This window comes from Sardina pilchardus, chromosome 9 (assembly GCF_963854185.1).
Source record: "Sardina pilchardus chromosome 9, fSarPil1.1, whole genome shotgun sequence".
In the NCBI taxonomy this organism is placed as follows: Eukaryota; Metazoa; Chordata; class Actinopteri; order Clupeiformes; family Clupeidae; genus Sardina; species Sardina pilchardus.
Window position 1 is genome coordinate 19,207,054 of NC_085002.1, and position 20,950 is coordinate 19,228,003.

The 20,950-nt window shown below is 43.4% G+C and overlaps 1 protein-coding gene across 4 annotated transcripts; it reads left to right on the plus strand.

Annotated features, from left to right (window-relative positions):
- The first annotated feature begins 725 nt into the window (after positions 1 to 725).
- eif4enif1 (eukaryotic translation initiation factor 4E nuclear import factor 1) lies at positions 726 to 20,710 on the plus strand. Of its 4 annotated transcripts, none has more exons than XM_062546168.1 (19): positions 726 to 1,436; positions 2,595 to 2,746; positions 6,444 to 6,517; positions 7,758 to 7,885; positions 9,443 to 9,726; positions 10,242 to 10,440; positions 10,872 to 11,020; positions 11,929 to 12,064; positions 12,486 to 12,662; positions 14,664 to 14,908; positions 15,892 to 15,972; positions 16,079 to 16,286; positions 16,964 to 17,067; positions 17,213 to 17,349; positions 17,460 to 17,535; positions 17,703 to 17,823; positions 18,083 to 18,421; positions 18,812 to 19,003; positions 19,464 to 20,710. In XM_062546168.1, the coding sequence occupies exons 2-19, from the start codon at positions 2,645 to 2,647 to the stop codon at positions 19,655 to 19,657; spliced, it is 2,946 nt and encodes a 981-aa protein (XP_062402152.1). In that variant the 5' UTR covers positions 726 to 1,436; positions 2,595 to 2,644; the 3' UTR covers positions 19,658 to 20,710. The 4 variants fall into 4 exon arrangements, with proteins under 4 accessions (XP_062402152.1, XP_062402154.1, XP_062402153.1 ...); XM_062546170.1 differs by having other exon boundaries at positions 16,964 to 17,046; XM_062546169.1 differs by having other exon boundaries at positions 10,875 to 11,020.
- Positions 20,711 to 20,950: the final 240 nt, after the last annotated feature.

Below are 20,950 nucleotides of genomic sequence, written 5' to 3' on the forward strand. Positions count from 1 at the left end.
GTGAGCGTCCGATAATGGGAGGATTGGATTGCGCAGAGTTTGCTATGGAATATTGCAGGCTATAAATTGATCCCTAGATTTATTTTGGAAAATGTTTCTGAAAATGTATGCGTATATCTGGCTGAGATGTATCGGTATACAGTTATTTATACTTAACGTGCACGTAAAAGATGGTGCTGCTGGCAATATGACACAATTCCTGATGCGTTCAAATCTTCATGCCAAACAGCTTCGTATTGCCACCCACCTGAATAGCTTTACCTTAGCTCTGCTTTGATATAGTTGGTTATGATCACTAGATAAAACAAAATGTAACTGTTACAAAAAAATAGTTCAGTGAAACGGGGCCTTTGCTTGTCATCAGTTCTATCACCATCTACACATAGTTCCTTGTAGATAAAAAAGCTTCTGCACTCATAGGTATTGTAAGTACAGGAGTATGCGAATTGGAACATAGTCCGTCTCTTCACAAGATATGGCTGGCCCCAGTACAAATTAATTGTCAATAATGAGGGGCTACTTTGGCGTCCATGTACATTGCCTGAAATTATGGCTTTTTATTTTATATTCATCAATGGTGTGATATCACACACATAAATGTACATCATCACTATCGCTGTTGTAGATAGAAAAATAAATAAATAAAGTAAAGTGTCACATAAAGAGCCAGCGATTACAATTTTTTGGGAAGGCGAGTTCAAGCTCTATATAATCCTTCAGAGGGCCTTCTCTCGGATGCAGTGAGTGATCAAAATCGCCGCTGTGTGACTGGCAGAGAGGAAACAGAGAATAGTAAAGTATCCTAAGGTAGCGTTTATTGCAGTCTTGTTGGGACAGTCAGCATTTTCGCGAGCGTGGAACGTTTTTCTCCGTCGACATACAAATGCTTAGTGTTATTTCCTTTTGGTTTATTTTTCAGAAAGTTTATAACGTTAACTAAAGACGCGTTTGTTAACCAGCTAGCTAGCTAGCTTGCAGCCATAGTGGTCTGTGGGTGCTAGCTAGCTAGCTAGATTTTACAGACCGTTAGCCAACAAGCTAACTTTTTATCAGCTACGAGTTTGCTTTGTTGCGACCATCCTTCTCCGTGCGTTTTGCGATTAATAATAAAGCGAGCTGATTTATCTCTGTTCTCCGAAGACTGGAGTGAGCTTTGGGAAACGTCGGGAGTCTAATAGGCCTGGTTGAATTACACAGTGGGAAAGGATATCGAGTTGTGTGCTTACTTTAGCGAGCTAACTTGGCTGTCGCTAGCGTTCCTAGCTAGTGACGCTTTCGGCGTTTGCTGTGGAAAGTTCTTTGGTTTAATTGCGAGAAAGAGGAGTTATCGTTGCGAAAAGTTGGATAGGTCACAGCGTGTTTGACGCGAAGTTAACGAGTGTTTGCCATTAAACAGCAGTTTGACACAGGGAGAGGGGCGCATAACTAAACTTAAGGTAAGTTTCATTGCTATCTATCATGGCTGTCTGTACTGGCGTTAGCCAACTACCCAATGCTAGGTTCCCTTCCCTATGAACTATGGTTAACATTATTAAGTTTGAGAGTCTAAGTTGAAGTCTCCCATTCCCTTTTTACTGTGACAAATTTCGTTGTGGGGATTTGCTGTTTTAGTTGCGTGATTTGCTTAACTGTCAACGTCTCGGTTTGTTTTTGCTAACATAGCCGGTGTTTGCTAGGTACTAGCAGCTACTGGTTTTAAATTGGCTTTCATTTTTGTGCTAGCTACCTAGCAAACTAGCTAGCGACCCAGTCAACAAGACATCAACGTTGACGATAACGTTACTTACTTGGTAGCCCGTTTTAGTAATTGATACGAGCTTATTAGCGCTTGTTAATGCTTAGCTACACTTGGCTAAATAGGCCAAGTTGGTTAATTGCCTTACGAAACATTTACTTGAACGGGTTAGCATATCTGGCGATAAACAGTTAACCAATACAAACGCTTGGTTATTTCTCGAAGGTCTTGTATTCACTAACGATAGCTGATTAAGTTAGCGTTACCGTTAGCTTGCTAACACATGTTTACAGTTGTCAGTGGTGTTAGTGCAAGCAAGTAATGAGCGTTAACATTAGTTTCAGAGCTTGCCTTTTCTACTGGACCTTGATGGAACTACTCGACGCTGTTGCGTATAACTTATAATTACCGTCAGTTAAAACACCACGGTGGCAAGTCAGGGATTGGATGTAATACTGACGCCTGTGTGGGCTGTTGGATTTATTTCAGCCTGAACATGAGCTTTTTCTCATCCTGAGCGCATCCTCAGTTATTCGGATACATTACATCTGGGGCATCATGGGATGAGCATTCAAGGATTTGGTGTAATTTGGTCGCTTTTTAAAATATTGTTTAACTAATTCATAGTTGGTGGCTGAATTTGGTCACATTAATTCATACATTTTTGTTAAACCAACCATTAAGACCACATCTAAGACCACATTTCATCCCACCCTGGTCGCACAAATGTCCAAACAAATCCTTAATTTGCTCTGAGCTGAGGTAATATTACTCTTCCAAATGGTCAGTTGTAATGAAAACCCTGCTGGTGCAGAAGACCCCCTAGACTGAGTTGCCTTCTGTCAATTCTCCTCCACAGCTGTTGAGCTAATCTGAGTCAGAAGCAAACCTTGACCTCCCACAGCAGTCATGGAGAAGGATGTCTGTGTGGAGGAAAAGGAGAATGTTGACAGTCCAGCTGATCTTGCCAAGGAGTCTGATACAGGACCATCTGCTTACAGATATACCAAGGTATGTGTGCTTGACCTGACCGCTGTTGCAGGTACAGATTTGGTTCCCCCAACTAAGTCATGCAGTCATTAGGCTTTAGTTTCTTTTTCTGTGTGGTTACAGAGAACCAGACCCCTTTTATGTTTAAGAATGTGGTGGCTGTCTTTGTTCTCTGTGTAGTGTACATGACTGTGCCTTAGCCTGATTTCACTGTGTTACATCTTGTACCCTGAACCTACTGAGACCAGATATAAAGCTTGATAAAAGTATGTGTAATCAAGACAAGTTTTTAAAACCTATAGTCCACTGTATGCAGAATAGCCCATATATTCTGACCGCATGTCCCCTCTGGCATTTCACCCCACCCATAGAGATGGTGGTGGTTTCATTAGTAAAACTATTGTGTAGGTTTTAAAATGCAGGATTTGAGTAGCCTGGCTAGCGCCTACCACTTCTCAAATGAGACGTGGTCTGGCAACCAGATCCGTTCATTGGGCGCCACGGATGTCTATCAAATTCGTCTGTGCATAGCTCATCATGGTCTTGCTTTCTCCCCTGTTCTGTGATTGGTCGCCAACATCAGGTGAAAATGTGGGTGGAGCACCCAGGCTGGGATTTGAGTTCAAATATCTGAAAACCATAATAATGCACTGCACTGCACTCCTGTCTATGAGTTGCGTGGACATTTTGAGCCTAGTTAATATGCCCAATGGCCTATTTTTATCTTTAAACTAGCACAACAGTATTGACTGGATGTAATAAAAAGTAGCTGCCAAAAGGACATTAACAGGGAATCCTAAGCATCCAAGTGAGCGAGACTTGCGTAGCATTGAATGCTCTCTGTGCACATTGAAGCTGTTAAATATGCCCTGCTATTGTCATATTTTCAATGAAAATAGCAGAGTAACATGAGGGACAAAGCAAAAAAGATAAAGGGGCCGTCGGAGTCCTACATTGTGTTGAAGAGCACTGCTTGGCTTTGCGTATTGTCAGGACATTCCAATTGAAAACTATGTAATTAAATTGATTTTGTTGCTAAATGCTTGCGGCTTGCCGAATACGAACACACCTTAGGTAGAGCAGCAGGTATGTGACCAGGAGGACAAGGAAGCACGGTTACCTTTTTACGCATTCATGCTGGAGCGGTGGGATCACCATCTGACATTTGGTTGGCCCTAGCTTGATTCCCAAACCCCTGTCCCTTTGGATAAAATGTCTGCCAAGTCAACCTCCACCTTCTTCTGATGAGTTTGCTCCCCTGATTTAGTGGCAGTGGTGAAATAACTATCTAGCTCTCTTTATGATGGTAATGGTCCCTCCATTGAGGATGGAGAGGATAATCCTCTTTAAAGATGCATTACATTTAACGGCCTAGCCTGTTAAAATAATGATAGTTACAAATATAGTCTTCTGGACAGACACAACATGCATGACTGATCAAAGAAAAGGGGGAAAAAAGAGAGAAAACCTATCGCATAAGCTTATAATTGTTTCTTTGGTGGCCTCAGATCTAAATGCCTTGCAGGCTAAAGTGGATCCTTGTACAATGTTTGTCCACTGTTATAACCTTCACCTAAATCTGGTCTTGTCCCAGGGCATCAAGTTCATTACAAAGGCAGAAGTGTTTATTTCAAGTCCAGCAAGAGTGGTAATGTTTGTGGAATTTAGTTGTGGTAGAATGCCAAGGAATGCCCCAACATGTTGTGATTCTTACCTCCAGGATGGTGGTGAATAGTTGCCTCTAATTTTGACATTGATAGATATACACTTGCATTGTTAAACATCTGTCAATTTTTTGTATTGATAAAAAGTATCTTCGGATGATGGTATTGACTGATGTAGTATTAAACTACATTGTAGGTTAAATGTAGTTCCTTATTTTTGTAAGTCACTTTTGATAAGTGTCTGCTAAATGAATAACTGTAAATGTACATTTGTACATACTGTTTGTTCATACTCTCTGATATATCTGACATCTTGCAACACAAATCAGTGTTTTATCAACAATGAAATAGCCACACTTAACAGAGGGGTATTTCACAAAACCTAGATAAGGGATTAAGCTGGGATTCTTTGGTTATCCTGGATGAATTTAGTCTTAACTTGGTTTCACAAAAGAGATGCCACATAAGTTGCCATTGGGAATTAAGCTAAATTAATTCTAATGGTAATTATATTATCTGATTGGTTCAGTTAGCTGTCACTCAAATCAGACCTTCATGCAATTTTGTAAGAGCTTTATTCCATTTATAGATTATTTGCTACATGCATTTACTCGCAAAACACAACAGATTGTCTGCCCAATACCATATTGTTATTTTAATTATGGTTGCCTTATAATTAATAACATGCACGTTGTTTGCTTCTTTTGTTGATAGACGTTTGATGAATAGCCCACTGTAGTAGTTTGGAAGTGGAGGGGCAATTTTTCGAAGTTTTCAACTAATTTGGTTTTAAGACAAAATAAAGGTGTATATAGTCATACTATGTGTGTCTCAGCGAACAGAGGGAGTAGCTGAGAACGATGACGTTCAGGTTGTGCACTAGTTTGAGCATGTCGCGTCACAACCAAACTTTAGCGATTGGTTATGGCAGATCTGAGTGGTTCTGGGCAGATCCAACAGAGTATCCGCATTCAAGGAAGTTCACGCTTGGCAATGGAAAGTGGCCAGACTCTCTGTACATTATGAATGTACAAGAGTATAATAGGACCAGGCTAATGATTCCCTATTCAAAAAAGGAAAACTTTATTAGTATCAAAAGCGGTTCACTTTTTTCATCTTTTTTGCTCCAACCATGAGTTCTTTGGGGGAGAAACGAGAATGCGCACATTCTGATTTACTTACACCTGGCTTGACACTCGTATTCATCGCGTTGAGCAGGGATGACCAGATGTCAAGCCTCACTTTATCACTTATCTTGGAAGTCTTAAGTCTTCTTTTGTGAAATACCCCTCTTATAACCCAGAATTAACTCATAGAAGAGAATGTGACAACCGAATCAACAGAAGTTTGGAAAAACACTTCAGAATTGTATCTGGGCCTCAGGTTAGCCAGCTTTTCCAATATATTGCCCCCCCGGCTATAGTGTAAGCCAGGATTTATCTGTAGAAAAACACTTGTCCAAAATTGGCGTAATCCTCCAACGGTGAGCATTTGCTGAAGTCATTTTACGAATTGCGGTGAGACCAAGACTCTGGTGTGGCCGATGACCACCTGGGATAACTTCCTGAGATGTTCATGATCTGCAGTTGCATTTGCAAATTAACTGGTGCGTCAGCTATCGATCGAAGGAACCAGATGTGTTCGAAATACGACCAAATTCTCAGACAGCAAAGTTCTGACCGCTTGTGGTAGTGAAATGGAACGGTCAGCTCACAGGCAACATCCCCTGTCAACATTCTTGCAGTCGCTATATGTCAATTGCATGTTCCCTCAAAACGGGTCATTTGTGTCTGGGTAATAAAACGGCACATTTTATTGTGACCAGATCAAGGCACACCTGTCCAATAATCATGCTATGTGATCAGCATCTTGATGTGTCAAAAAATGAGTGGTCTGTTGCGGTATATCTTTGACTCTAGAACTTTCAACATTAGTAGCCATCATACGGTCATCTCAAATTTTTAAAATCCTTTTTATCTTGGAATTTGGAATGTCTTGTTCAGCTTGTCCTCACTATTGTATGCTGTTAAGTCTGTTTGTTTTTGTTTCTACAGGAAGAGCTACTGGAAATAAAGGAATTTCCCATTTCCAATGAAAGACCAGAGTGTCTCTCTGACAAATATGACAGGTCTGTATAACTTCTATTCATAGCTGATGTTTTCTTTCTCCCTCAGCAACAAACACTCATATTTCAACCATTTTAGTAGGTTCTTTCTCCCCTGTAAAAGAACAATGACTGGCAATGTCTGTTAGTGAACCCAATGATTTCATACTGCCCACCCCAAGCAGATTGTGGGGAAATACATTTGTCAAACTACTACCTCTACTCCCTCGCAGAAGCAACCAAAACATTAGGCCAAAGTGGAAGAGACTAAATCCTACATGTAGCATGTAAACCTTCATGATCATCATTGATTAATGATTGTGTTACATTTGTGTGTTGTGTGATTGCAACATGCCGTAGGAGCATAGAAATACACAGGGTTTTGCAAAGAAGTTGAGGCCAGTGGTCCTTCACATACATGCTGGGGAAATCTTCATGTCACGTACAGTGGAGAATGCACATGTTAGTATTGAAGTCCAGAAGTGATGACAAAACTAAGTAACATTTGAGTTTCATGACACTGGTGGGATACATTCTAATGGCAGATTGAATAAAAGACCTGCAAAAGTGTCTCTTCTTACATTATGGGTGTAGTAGAAAGGACTGAAAGGACGGCATTGCACAGCCACTGTCTCATGGAGAGGATGAGAGCAATTAGTCATGATGGAATGGATGACACTTTGTCCAGCACCCTCCTCTCCTCAACCACCTCAACAGGCTCTACTTGGCTGCCCAGGGCAGAGCCATCTTATTTAGCCTCTTCCTGGCTGTGTCATTAGAGAATCTCTGGAGACGACCGCTGTCTGTGTTGTTTGAAAGTGAAGTGTACAAGCTGAAGAGAAAGGGGAGAGCTCTGTGCCTTGTGGGGGGCCCTGTGCTCCAGACCACCACATCCGACTCACAGCCACGTAGCCTCACGTACTGTGGTCTGTTGGTGAGGCAGCTTCCACCAACCAGGCAGCTAGATGACGGTCAACCCCAGCTCCTTCCAACTTCCCCCTCAATAGTGCCGGCTGGATTGTATTGAACGCACTGGAATAGTAAAAAAAAACAATCTAGCTAATGTCTTCGGAAACTTTGCTTCGCAAGTGATAGTTAATTTCAAGTTTAAGACTAATGGTCTTGCATTTGTGTAGCCATTAAAAGGTGCTATATGCATGTCTGGGTGTAATTTTTGCATATCAAGTAGGAATGGGAGCCTGAGGTATTGTTGTACCATGATGACCGTCTAACCTGCTGACTAACCTGAATTTTGGTTGTGCAGTGATGGTGTGTGGGACCCAGAGAAATGGCACGCCTCACTCTACCCCTCCTCAGACCGCGACTCCCCTGTTGAGGGTCACAGGAAGGATTACACAGATGATAGGGTGCCGCTTAAACGCAGGATTGCTGGTAAGTACCTGCACTGCCCATAGTTTTCGTATGTGTTCTTTGTAATGTATGCACACAGTGGTTTAAATGCCGTTAAAGCAGACATGGAGTGAAAGACCGGTTTTACCTTGGCTTTCTGGCCATGCATAAAACTCTCTTTATTCAGTAAAGCTACCGTGAACCGGAAACACGGTTGCTTCCTCCCTCATATGCAAATCTCAGACATTGAAATTACCCCTTTAAAATGTGCAAATCTCAACAAACGGGGCCACGGCGCTCGTGCCACCTGGGAATATTAGAGACCGCCCCTGTGATTGTGTGCGTGTGCTTTGCCGTTGGAATGTGTGAAAAACATGGATGCTTCAACAAAGGTTAAAGCATACGCTGACTAATTATAAATAAACAACTGTATTTGCGTAGCCTCTTACCGGGCACCCAGTTCCCGGGTGACCTACTGTACCTCCCACACCTTCTCAGCACTCTCTCATGCCTTGTTTGGCAGCTTATCATAGACTACCATAGTAAAGCCATATACCATATGAAAGCTGAAGACTCTCGAGGATATGAACATGTAAAGATTTTCGTGAATAAACATAGACCTTGTGTGTGTGTGATACACATTTATCCTAATATATAATGTCTAAAAACGTACATTCTACCCTTTGCCCAGCTCTGGCAGTTAATCGCAGTCAATCTATTGATACCAAAAATATCTACTGGGCCTCTGCTTTGTTGTGAAGAGGTCAGGCACTTGATCATACCGTAATTTCCCGACTATTAGCCGTGGCTTATACATTGATTTTGCTAAATTTCTTCAGCTATGAGGTTAATACAGGGGAGCAGTTAATATGGAGTTTATATGGTTTTGTTTCTTTTAACTTGCATAAAACACTGTCCTGCGGCTTATATACAATGCGGCTTATATGCGGGAAATTACTGTAAGTCAGTATTCGGTCACACACTCCTTTTAAAAAGGCTGTGTGCAATTTTGATGATAAACTCAGAATGGGGGGTAAGTGTAATTAAAGATATGCCGTAAGATGCTTGTGAAAGGATATGCGACTTTCAAGTGACACAAACTGCAAATTCCGAAGTTCACATTAAATTGTTGGACATGAAAGTCCGTATGGACCGCAAATGAACTACAGTGTGGCGACCAAAGTGACAACGAGCGCCCAACTGGGGAACTATGTTAGCAAAATCTTTATTATATTCCCACATGAAGTGACGTGAATGATGTTTTCTCGAGGAAAAACGCACTGAAAGATTGAATGTGATGCCAAACACAGACTGTGACTCAAACCCTCCTTCTGATCACTGGCAGTCAATCTTTGAAAGCTGTGCTAGATATCTTCTAATATGGGCCATTTTATTCCCAAGGCTGATTATAAGATTGTAGGTTTGCTACAATAGACATTGCTGTTTTGTGTTTCAAATACTGCTATCCTGCTATGAGGAAAAGTGTACTGTGATCATTGGTATTAAAAAAAATAATGTTTTTGCCATCTTGCCAAGCTATGGGCCCAGCATGTTCTCCAAGGTACAGGCCTCATTATCCCCATGACTGTGTCTCCCTAGACCCTCGAGAGCGTTTGAAGGAGGATGACCTGGAGGTGGTCCTCAGTCCGCAGCGACGCAGTTTTGGAGGTGGTTGCCAAGGCAATGCGGCATTGCCATCAATGGCACGGCGACCCGTCAGCCCACTGGAGAACAAGGAGAATGAGAGTTTGAGGCTCGGGGGCCGTCGCATTGGCAGTGGCCGCATCATGGCTGCCCGCACCTTTGAGCGGGACTTGCGCACAGAGCGAGACCTTCGCCCTGACAAGGAGCGAGAGAGGGACTACAAAGACAAGAGATTCAGGGTGTGTGTTCAGAGGCTCTTCAAGATAACTCTTTTTGGTTGTAGTCTACAGTAGGGCTGCATGATTTTGGGGAAAATATCTGACTGATATTGTGATATAATTTTTGACAGTCAGAAATTTGGAATATTGAAATGAAGCTTGTGTTGAACTACCTCTGATTGGTGTACATGCCTACAGGTAGTTTCATTAGGTGTGACACAAGGAGGATGCAACAAATACAATTACCTAAAATCAATTAATAATGCAACATAACAGCATCTCAGTGCTTTTTGTATTCATTGCAAGTTCAATTAAAAATTGATTAATTGTGCAGTCTACAGAAAATGTGAGACTAGTTGTTCACATTCTGTATAGTCTTTCTGTTCATACATGGTGTATGTACGGCGCAATCGACATAACCGGCAAAGTGACTTTCTCACAGCACTTTTCTGTATTTGCTCTTCCTGCATCTGCCTATAGTGCAGAAATGAGTATGAATGATTGCATGTCTTAACTTAACTCGCCTGTATCCTCAGAGGGACTTTGGGGACAAGCGTGTGTTTAGCGAGAGAAGAAGGAATGACTCGTATGCCGAGGAAGAGCCAGAGTGGTTCTCTGGTGGCCCCACCAGTCAGTCGGAAACCATTGAACTCATCGGCTTTGATGACAAAATCTTAGAGGAGGACAAACGCAGACCAAAGCGCTCTCGAAAGAAGAGTGATTCCATAAAAGAGGGTGAGAATTTGCTAAGCACTCACTGGTCAAACTGCTCCTTTTAGGTGGTAGAAATTGATTGTGTAAGTGTTGTTGCAATGACTTGTTGGATATATCTAAATAGCTGACTCCCTGACTTACCTAAAGGGAAAAAACATAGTCAAAAACGTGACCCCAAAAGTTATAATTATTTTTAACTCACGCCTGGTTTTCTTAGAAGCCTCACTTTTTGTTCTGTTATGTTATGTTAACATGAGGCATGTTGCACCGGTCAGTCGCAGTATTTCTTACGAACAGGCCTTTATTCTATTTATTTATTAATTTTATGTTAAATCCGTTACATATCTGATTTCTCAAGGGCCTATTTTAGTGAATGTCCTTTTTCTTTTACCTCTTTTCATAATGGTGTTTTTAATTTAGTTTTTTATAATATTATGTATTTATTTCCAAAGCAGTGGAGTGCAACGGGGGACTGTCAGAGGAACCAGAGCTGGCACAGGGATCAGGAGCTGACCAGGAAGTGCCCCGTTCAGAGGTCCTTCCAGAGCAGACCTCAGGAGACTTTGACTTCAATGAGTTCTTCATGCCTGGGCTGGCCTCGGTAAGGCTGAGGATTGGGATGTGGGTAACAGTTGCTGAGACTGGCTGGCTCAATTTATATATTTCCAGGCAGTATGGTTGGGAATTATGTTATTTTCTTCATTGATGTTTATTCATAGGATCTGTTTTGTTTATTTGAATTAATTGCATCTGCTGGACTTTACCTACGGTACCTACTTTTCCCAGTAAAAAAAAAAACGCAGGCATGTTGCACTCAAAAGACCTACACATCTCCAAATGATTGGCAATAAAAGTAAATGAAAGGCAGACATGGTCAAACTTCACACCTTACAGTTTGTGAAGGCAATTACCTTTTAGTTTTCTAGACGTGCATGCATGTGGAGATGTATAAATGATCTCAACCCATTTATAGCTGTGTGGTGTCTTAAGCAGGATAGCACTCTGTGGTTAGGACATTTCCAGAATGAGATTGGGTGTGACGGTGACTTCTATGGTGTTACATTTTTGACACATCTTTGGGCACTTGGTGTCCTGGTTTCAGAGAAATGTCTTGCATCTCTGTTGCTGTCCTGTTGGATTGCTCTTCATATTTTACTGATCCTTTGGGCTTTCTCTTAAATTTGTCTTCAGTTTTGAGTGGCTTGGTGATACAAATGTATGCCCATCTTTAGAGTATAGCTGCACAAAAACTTTTTTTTTTTGGAAGCATGAGTTATATTTCCCCTTCGTCTTGTAAGGCTTGGGGGGGGGGGGGGGGATGATGACGCTTCCTCGCTCTCAAACTAACCGCTTTACCGTAAACCCAAACTCCAGCCTTTAGTTTTCTCTGTAGGGGGTAAAGGGCTGCATCCTTTCTCTACTGGCAAGTGAGTGCCAGTATCTCTGGAGCTTTCAATTCAACTCCCTTCAAAGGCTCTGTACTGATGCTGCTCATCCTCTGTCCTTCAGATGATCGAGGATGTTCTGGGTGAGGGTCCGGTGTCGGCCAGCCGCTTCAGTCGTTGGTTCACTAATATGAGCCCGTCGGGCTCCCGCTCCAGCAGTCTGCGCTCTACCCCACACGAGGAACTGGAGAGACTGGCAGGTAGGATCCCTCACACTTTGACACAGACACAGTAATCATAAGTTACTTTTGATACCAAGGTCAACAGCAAAATAATGTGTTAGCACTGTAGACAAACTCGGGTATACTTACCAAAAAAAACAAAACTTTTCATTGTGCCTCCTAACATTTTTTTTGGTTGGTGAAATTGCAAATACAGTCTAAACATTTATTAAAAGATCCTGTAAATGTTGCGGTCTCCATGTGCATTTCTGTAACATTTTGGAGCAAAGAATTGGTCAGTACTATGAACATTGCTGCCCAGAAGTGCATTTGAGCAATGACTTAATCCTGATTGCATATTAAAATCACATCGACCCATTTCTAACGTCACCTTGATCTTAATCACCCTTGTTGATCTGGGCACTGTACTGCGGGTTCCATGTGTGGCTTTCCCCTACAGGGCTGGACCCACGCTGCAGCTCTCCCACTCAAGGACCAGCGCCATACTTCACCCCCATCGGCTCCGGGGATAGCCGTGAAAAAGTGGACATTTTGCAGCTGCTGCACAATGCCAAGATTGACCTGAAGCCGCTCCTCTCCAGCCTGTCTGCCAACAAGGCCCGTCTGAAGGAGAGTAGTGAGTACCCTCTCTACGTGTCCAGGCTTCATTATAAGTGCAGCGCGTATTAATATTTCACCCTGGTCTCCTGGTAAGGGGGGGAAGAATGTTGTATTAATTATACTCTGGTCCATCCGTCTGCGTTCATATTTTCTCTCATAGCATAAAAAGTACTGGCCTTCTGTACATCTATTCAAGCTAGAGGGTCACCGTGTGTTAGGAATCCTGCGTGATTATCCTGATCTGGCTCAGAATGCAGATGCTAGAATTTGGTTTCACTTTGTAGCCTATTGTCCCTGTCACAATATACAGTATTAACCAGTCACCTGACCAAGGGTGCAGTGGGACATACACTACACACAGAAAGATGGGGATATCTGGCTATTAATTAATGTTTCAGTACAGAAACTACTGAAACAATGAACTGTAGGACATTCACATTCAAAAGTTAATTGAGAGAAGGTTCACCTGAGGTTCAGTGGTGGATGAAGAAAGTAAGCACACGTATTCTGACATGATATATTTGGCTTAGAAGTTTAACAAAATAGAAATACTTGCGTACAGTACAGATACATGAAAAAGCGACTTAGGTACAGAAATTGAGTAAATGTACTCAAGTAATGTCCACCGCCGGAGGTTACAGTGGATTTTAGGTTTATCCTGAAATTTCACCCGAAATCCGAATATTCCTGACTTTTTGTTAGTAGTGTATTAGCCTATTTGGAGAGCCGAAGGGGACCATGGTAGTAGTTGATGGGAGTATGACCCAAATTGACCGAATTCCTGTTTTAGGAGAGAAGTCTAGGGCTGCTAAAAATGCTTTTGCGGCTGTTCATCTAAAATCTTAGGCATCACAAACGCACCTCATAACTTGCATGCTAGGTCATCAGCGTTGTTACCATGTTGCAGCTAAGGGGCCACGATCACACAGTCCAGGCTGCTGTAGGGCACAGCAAAGAACAATGGTATCATGTCCTTGTGGTCAAAATGAATTCAAGAACTTTGTGTGAAACTGGAGGCGGACATCCCAGGTTCAGAAAGTAAAAGTCCTGCCAAGTATTAGATCCAACCATTTAGTAAACCAGCTCATCCTAATTGGCAGCCAGGTAGATCAGATAATTTAGTGATGGACTCAAAGGTACCTGCACAGGTAGAAATAATATAAGGCAGGACTTGTGACAAACTGGTCCAGAAAAGAAGTGAGAAAGTACATCACTGGAAACAACCAGTGTGTGACCTAAAGCATATTACTAGGCTTTCTGGGAATTGTCCCCATTACACCTCAGCTATTGCACCTGACTGACCTGCCTGCTTCCTGATTAGCTCCTGCAATGTATTGTCTACATTAAGTTTGTTTTAAAAGACTAAAGGATGTTGTTGTAAACAATGATTGAGTTCCATACTATATATGTGACCCTGTAAAGCGGAACCAGTTGTTTCGGTAAAATTTATTAAATTAAGTTATTGTGCTCACGTGAACGGCCATAAACTAAGCTTTCCAACGATATGTATATCGAGGGTATTACACAAACTATCGCTAAGATAACAGCATCCAAAGTTGACATGGTTCTCCTGTCACGATATGCCAGAAGAGGAGAAATCACCTTTTTAAGCGGCGCGTGCACAACGGGAATGACAGCAAATGTGTTGAATCTTCGCTGGGTTTAACAGTCAAAACGTATGTTTTTCCGTGAAATGCGTTCACGATATGAAACTGTAGACTGTATACAGTCGAATTATGCGAAAACGTGAAATTCAACATTTTAACCCGGAAGTTTGTTATTGTTTTTCTCAAAATCACGTTGTGCGCAAAACAACTGATTTCGCTTTGAATGGTAACATATAATGTTTGGAATCTTGAGGTAAGTAAAAATTTTCAGATACAGGTCATTGTGCAAATGCTTCATTTCGCTACAATATAGTACCTCAGAAAACGGTCTTACCTGTCTGTCTGTGTATGTATACTTGGATTCTATACGGATCATGTATGTTGATGATTGCCTGTCTTGCCTTGATTAGCCAACACTGGTGTGGTGCTGTCCCTGGAAGAGGTGGAAGGGGGTCTGAAGGGCCTCAAGGTGGAGTCCGAGCAGCCGCAGGCCCCCCGTGGCGGCTGTGGAACGCCCTTCATGGCTGAACAGCTGGAGCAGGCCCTGACTGGCGGTCAACCCCGAATCGCACGCCCCCGGGACTCCGACATGTCCGCCTTCAACAAGCTGGTCAGCAGCATGAAGGCAAGTGGCACTCTGCCCAACCAGCCCAACGTAAGTGGCAGCCGCTTGTCCAATTTCAGCCACGCCACGCCACTCACCTTAGCTGCATGCCCGCATGGACCACCATCGCCTACTAGCCCTGCATTGCTGCTGCCCCCGTGCCTTTAGTACCATCGCGACTCCTTGCCATCACGCCAGTGCTGCAGTTGGACATTTTTTTGTGTGCAGTAGAAGATTCGATGGGCATACATTTGTTTTGCTCACTTTTTAGTGTATCCTTTTTTTTTTTTTTCTCCCCTTCCTCGCTCTCCCTTCGGTCTGTTTGCCATCGTGCTTCCAGTGCTTGCTCCCTTTACGGTAGTGTGCAGTGTGACGGACAGCGTAACTTCCAGTACTTTTTTTAAAGGAATATTTCGCCATTTTACACTTTAAGCCCGTTTTCTGTATTGCCTAGCATGAAAACGAGTGTTTGACACCAAAATCTCAACGATTGAGCCTGTTTGTGGAATTTGGCAGCTTTAGAATGGAGCTCTGTATGGCTTTAACATTGCTCGCTTTGTGCGTGGACTATTCTGTCCTTAAAACACCCCTAAATGTTCGTTTTTTAAAATGTGCAGCTCAGAGTGGTTACAGGTCTTCAACGATCCTCTATAGCTTCACTGTATAGTATTCCTGTATAGTTTCACAGTGAAATTCAAATTCTGTTGTGTTATATTAGGCACACACAGTTGTGAGGTATCTGAAAAAGTACTTCCGGGATTTCGAAAAATCATGATAAAAGATGACAGAATCTGTATTTCGCTGCTGAACTTGCTACAGAAGATCGTTGAAGACCAGTAACCACTCGGTGAGCTGCACATTTACCACTCTGTGAGCTGCACATTTAAACAGGCTCAATCGTCGAGATTTTGGTGTCAAACACTCGTTTTCATGCTAGGCAATACAGAAAACGGGCTTCAAGTGTAAAATACCGAAATATTCCTTTAAATGTGTGCCATTAGGTTTTGTCGTACTTACACTTGTTTCCTTTTCAGCTCCAGCAGCAGCCTGAGCCCACTGTGATGCCGCTCCCTGAAGCCCAGGTACCTACAGCACAACAGAACAACATTTTCCAGGTGAGGAGCCGGTGTGTTTGTAAAGACTTCGCAAAGACATTCCAAAGAGGCTGTTTTTAAAGCTTGTTTACCACCCTGACACAATTCTGGCTGCTGTCGGTTTCAGGAATTGATGGGTGGCCATGTACCTACACACCATGTACCTACACACCCCCGAAGCAGCTCCCCAGCCCTACTCAGCAGCCTGTTGGGAAACCACGAGGGACCCCCTGCCCAACCTGGAGCCCCTGCAATGGTCCACCGGAGGGGCCCCTCTCCTCCACTTTTTCCTCAGAGAACTCAGATACAGGACTACTTCATACAACCAACAACTGGTAAAAAATTATTTAGCACTTGAACTGGAGTTGTTTTTCAGTGGATATGTTTCACCTGTGGCAGGAGTATTAAAGTAACCTGCAGAGTATTCGTACCCTGAACGTCTTCTGCTGTGTGTGCTTTTTGCATGTCCATGGGACCAAAAGGTGTTAACCATACATGTGAATCAAGTAGTCATGGCTTATTCTTGCATTTGTTTTTCTATGAAAATTGCTCATCACTGCTAACATTATGTAAGCCATTTCATTACTAATGATTCTTGGCGTGCTAAACTCAGTCTTGATTCAAGCTTTGCTTTGATTTGAACTACAGTCACATATAGGCCATTCTTCATTCATCATGGTGTAGTTGTCTTTTCATTCACTGAAATAACTATAATTCTCTTCACAAGTTTTCTACGTCCCATGGGGCCTTGCATCAAAAGTGGGAGCGACTTCCACTTCAACAAATGGGATGGGAGGGCTTTTTAAAGTTTGAGTACAGCACATGTTGTTCCTGAGCTCCGTAACGAAAACTCCCAAAACTTTGCAACTTAAATATTGATCTGAAAAATACACATCTCTTCTCCCACCGGAGGTTCTACCCACCCCCTTGTTTACAGCAAGACCCTCCGGTAAAAGAGTAGGTTTGGTATTACAGAAGTATGAGTAAAATGTGTTTGGTCTGTTGTGTACAGGTTACCCCATGGGCCCGCCACCCATGATGGGGGAACGCATGGTTGAGATGCATCGTTCCCTTAGTCCTATGCAGCCTCAACAGGTAAATACACAGCCTCAACAGGTAAATACACAATCCTCACACATCTTGTGGGTCTTGTAGACTGTGTGTGTGTTTGCTTTTGCTTTTGGAGTTTGTTTTGTTTTTTATCCCCTGACCCCTCAGTGACCGAACCTAATCTAATATCTACACACTGCTCTGTGTGCAGATGAGAGGCCTACCAGTGGGAATGGACTTGCCTGACTTGGTCTTCCAGCAGGATCTGGCCATTTCTGGACATCACCCTTACCAGCATGGTTACAACAAACAGGCCCACGACATCATGCAGCAGGCCCACCGCAACAGGTAAATGTGTGAAGTGCAAAGGACGTTCAATCATATCTTATCAATTCAAGAGTGTTCAGATTGGCTAAATTCTATGTGCTCTGTTTGTCTGTCTGTTTGTTTTGCCGCAGACAACCCAGACTGAACCGATCACCAGGTCCTCACACCACAGGCAGGAGCTCCCCTGCCAACCCAGTCACAAGCATGGTGAGTGTGAGCACACCACATTCCTAGTCTGAACATTTACATTGGACTTATCAGTGAACTGCCAACGTACCCACCAGGTTTGGACTGGAGGCAGGATGTCAAATAATTTGAGTCTTTGGCTCTACAGACACAGGAGGCTTGAGCTTTTTTTTCTTTCTTCCCTTCAGCTGTCTCCATCCTTCACACCTACATCAGTCATCCGTAAAATGTACGAGACAAAGGAGAAGACCAGAGATGAATCTACGAGCCGACCAGGCAGCAAAGAGGATGCACCCAATTCACTAGAAGGTAATGAGACCTGTAGAAGATGGCACTATTCCAGGTGTACAGTCTCTATAGAGTAGTTTAAAGGTCATCCTCACCTCTTTATTTGTAACAATGATCTCCAAGTAACTATTTTATATTAGAGCAAGGCTTAAAATGACCGCTTAACATTTTTATGTAAGGTATCATTAATTGAATGCTTTGTAGTTTAATGTAAAACTCAGTTGAAATTGTAGTTGGTCGTGAATGAAATGATTTTTTTTATTTCTCTCCACCCTTTCAGAAAGCACCTCCCCAAGCCCTGGCCTGGATGGAGGAGAGGGTGGATGTCCTCCGGGTGGAACAGGCAAGTCTTGCTCCACCCCCGTTTCCTCCTCCTCCTCCTCTTCCTCCCAACACCCCCGCTCCTCCTCCCAGCGGCCCGCCGGCGGCACCTCCTCAGGGCACCACACGCCCACCCTGGTGTCCCCGGGAGGGGGGTCCTCCTCCAACTTCCCCCGGCCCATCTACCCCGTGCCACTGATCTCCCATGTGCCTCTGGTGCGGCCGCCCCCTCCTCAGCTGCACCCCAGCGTGGTCCAGAGGATGCTGGCTCAGGGCATACAGCCCCAGCTACTGCAAGGTCAGCTCGCGCTCCGCTGCTCTGCTCTGTCCAGACAGGGCTGCACCGCTAGGTTTTTGGTTTAGATGTGCATTACCTGCTGGGAGACTTGAGACCACAACTTGGGATCAAATTCATTTTTTCTTTTTGTTTACTAATCTCTGTGTTGACGCAAAGACCACGGTGCCGTTAGTAGTGTCAGTCTGCAGTTCGCATGTTTGAGTTCTTACATGGCTCTCTTGTTGGAGATTTTCTTCATGGGTTTCATCATGTCCCTTTCCACAGGTGTATAAAATCAAGCACCTAGATTAGGCATGCAGACTATGTGGTGCTTGACACACCTGTGGAAAGGGAGCCCATGATTACTTATGTGCATACAAATGTTTAACTAATTTCTGGTCTTTTTCATAGGCATTTATCCCCAGGCAGTGGATCTGTCTCAACTTCAGGGTTTACCCCCAGCCCTCCTAGGTCAACCCCTGTACCCAATGGGACCTACAGGTCACCCTTTGCTTGCCCCCCGGGCTGGCACTCATATCCAGCTTGCAGTCTTGCAACAGCAGCAGCAGCAGCTCCAGCAGCAACAGCAGCAGCAGAGACCATGTGAGTATTTTTTTCCAGTGAAGTAAACCAAGATTAAACCAATTAGTGTTGAGCTGGTTTGCACAATGGTTGTCTTGCAGACCAACCTACAGTAGTGAGTTGGTGTCATTTAGTTTTGTACTGATTTAGGTTGTGTAATGTTTACTCCTGTCTTGTATATGTAAGCTACTGTAAAGTGTTTTTAATTTATTTATTATTATTATTATTATTGTTGTTGGGGTCAGGGATTGTAGACAACCAAATTGTCCATAGAAGAACAATAGAATAGAATTCCTTCTAGTCAGTAAATTCAGTCATTCTTGTATTCTTCATCTTGACGCATTAGACTTAATTTCCCCAACATGCCACACTCACATGTGTAACTGGTGTGACCTGAAGTTTTGCAATACCTTGACCGGTTTACTGACTCTGATAAATTGACACTTACCGATTGCTTACCGATTGCTTGTTTGTTACTCAGCTCTGCATCCAGCGTCCCAGGGAGTCCCTCATTCCCAGAGCCACGGCTCCAGTCGGACGAACCAATCCCAGCGGCGGGGAGGAAGTCCTCCCCTGGGTCTAGCAAAATGGTTCGGCTCCGATGTGTTGCAGCAGCCCCTGCCCTCCATGCCATCAAAAGTGATCAGCGTAGATGAGTTGGAGTTCCGGCCATGAGCTGGGGAAAGGATGGGAGCGATGAAGTCCCGTTGGCACCCCATCCCTCCCTCTCTACCCCTCCCCTCCCCTCCTCCCTGCTGGTAAAGTGTGGAAGTGGATGTGCGGACTGGAGAGTGCCGTCCAAGAACCGCGCTCGTTCTTAAAATCCCTGAGAAAAAAAAAAAAAAAAACCCAACCCAATTTTGAGCGTTTACAGAAAAGCCTAAAGTGAGAGAGGGGAGGAAAAAAAAGGAAAGACGAGTCCTGGACACGTGTTTTTCAATTCATTGTCCTTGTTTTGAGTCGATGTAGTTCAAGAATTTTCTTTTGTATGTTTTGGCTTTCCGTTCTCTTTCCGCAGCAAATGAAGTAAATAATGTATAGGCCAGAATTGTACATACCAGTGGGAAAATGGTGGTTCTTTTTTGTTTGTTTCGTTTTCCTCTCTTTTGGGCGAGGACTCCCTGTACATACTTGTCCCCTGGGCCTGGAGAAGGAGAAGGGGAAGGTGAATGCTGGAACCTAAGCGTGAATTAGGACTCCTGAAGAGTTGTGCCCCTGTAGTCCTGTCCTAGTAGTGGTGCTGTACCCTACCTCTGCCATTATTTGCCCCTTCCCCTCCCCCTGAATTATGCTGACAGGCAGCACTACCGGGAGCCTACTGGAGCGGTGAGACTTGGCCTGTGTTCTGAAGCAGGTGGATGTTGGGAGGAGTTGCAGCCGTTCAGACAGGCACAGTCTCGCCCTCAGGACGGGGTCCAGGCTAAGAAGCTGCTTCTCCGTGTTCTGACTGCTGGTTGTGCCTTTTCAATCTGTTTTTGGGTGGGGGCCCTTTTCCTTTTTTTTTTTTTTTTTTTTGTTTCTGTTTTTGCCCCCCCTCCCCCCTCATTTTTCTTCCCTCCCCTCAATATATCCTTTGTCCCTGGAGGTGAAAGCACTGCTCTGAATCATGGCATCATTTGTTTTAGGGTGGTAGGGGTTCAACTTAAATGGTAATGTGCTGTTAATTTAAACAGAAGCACAACTAGAGTTAATTGGGGAAAACAAACCGAATAAATAAATAAATGACTTCACAACGAAGCTTTTTGTTCTACTTTATTTAAGAAATGTGTTCCATGTTTTTATAAATGACTAAAAACAAAATGAGTATGTGGGCAGATTGGCGTTCACACCACCTTGCATTGCTGCTTTGGTCAGTGGTGTACATTCTAAACAGTCAGGGTGACCTACTCTGTGTGTGTGTGTGTGTGTGTGCGGGGGGGGGCAGCAGTGAAATATGGCCAAAAAGAAGTACATCACACACACACACAC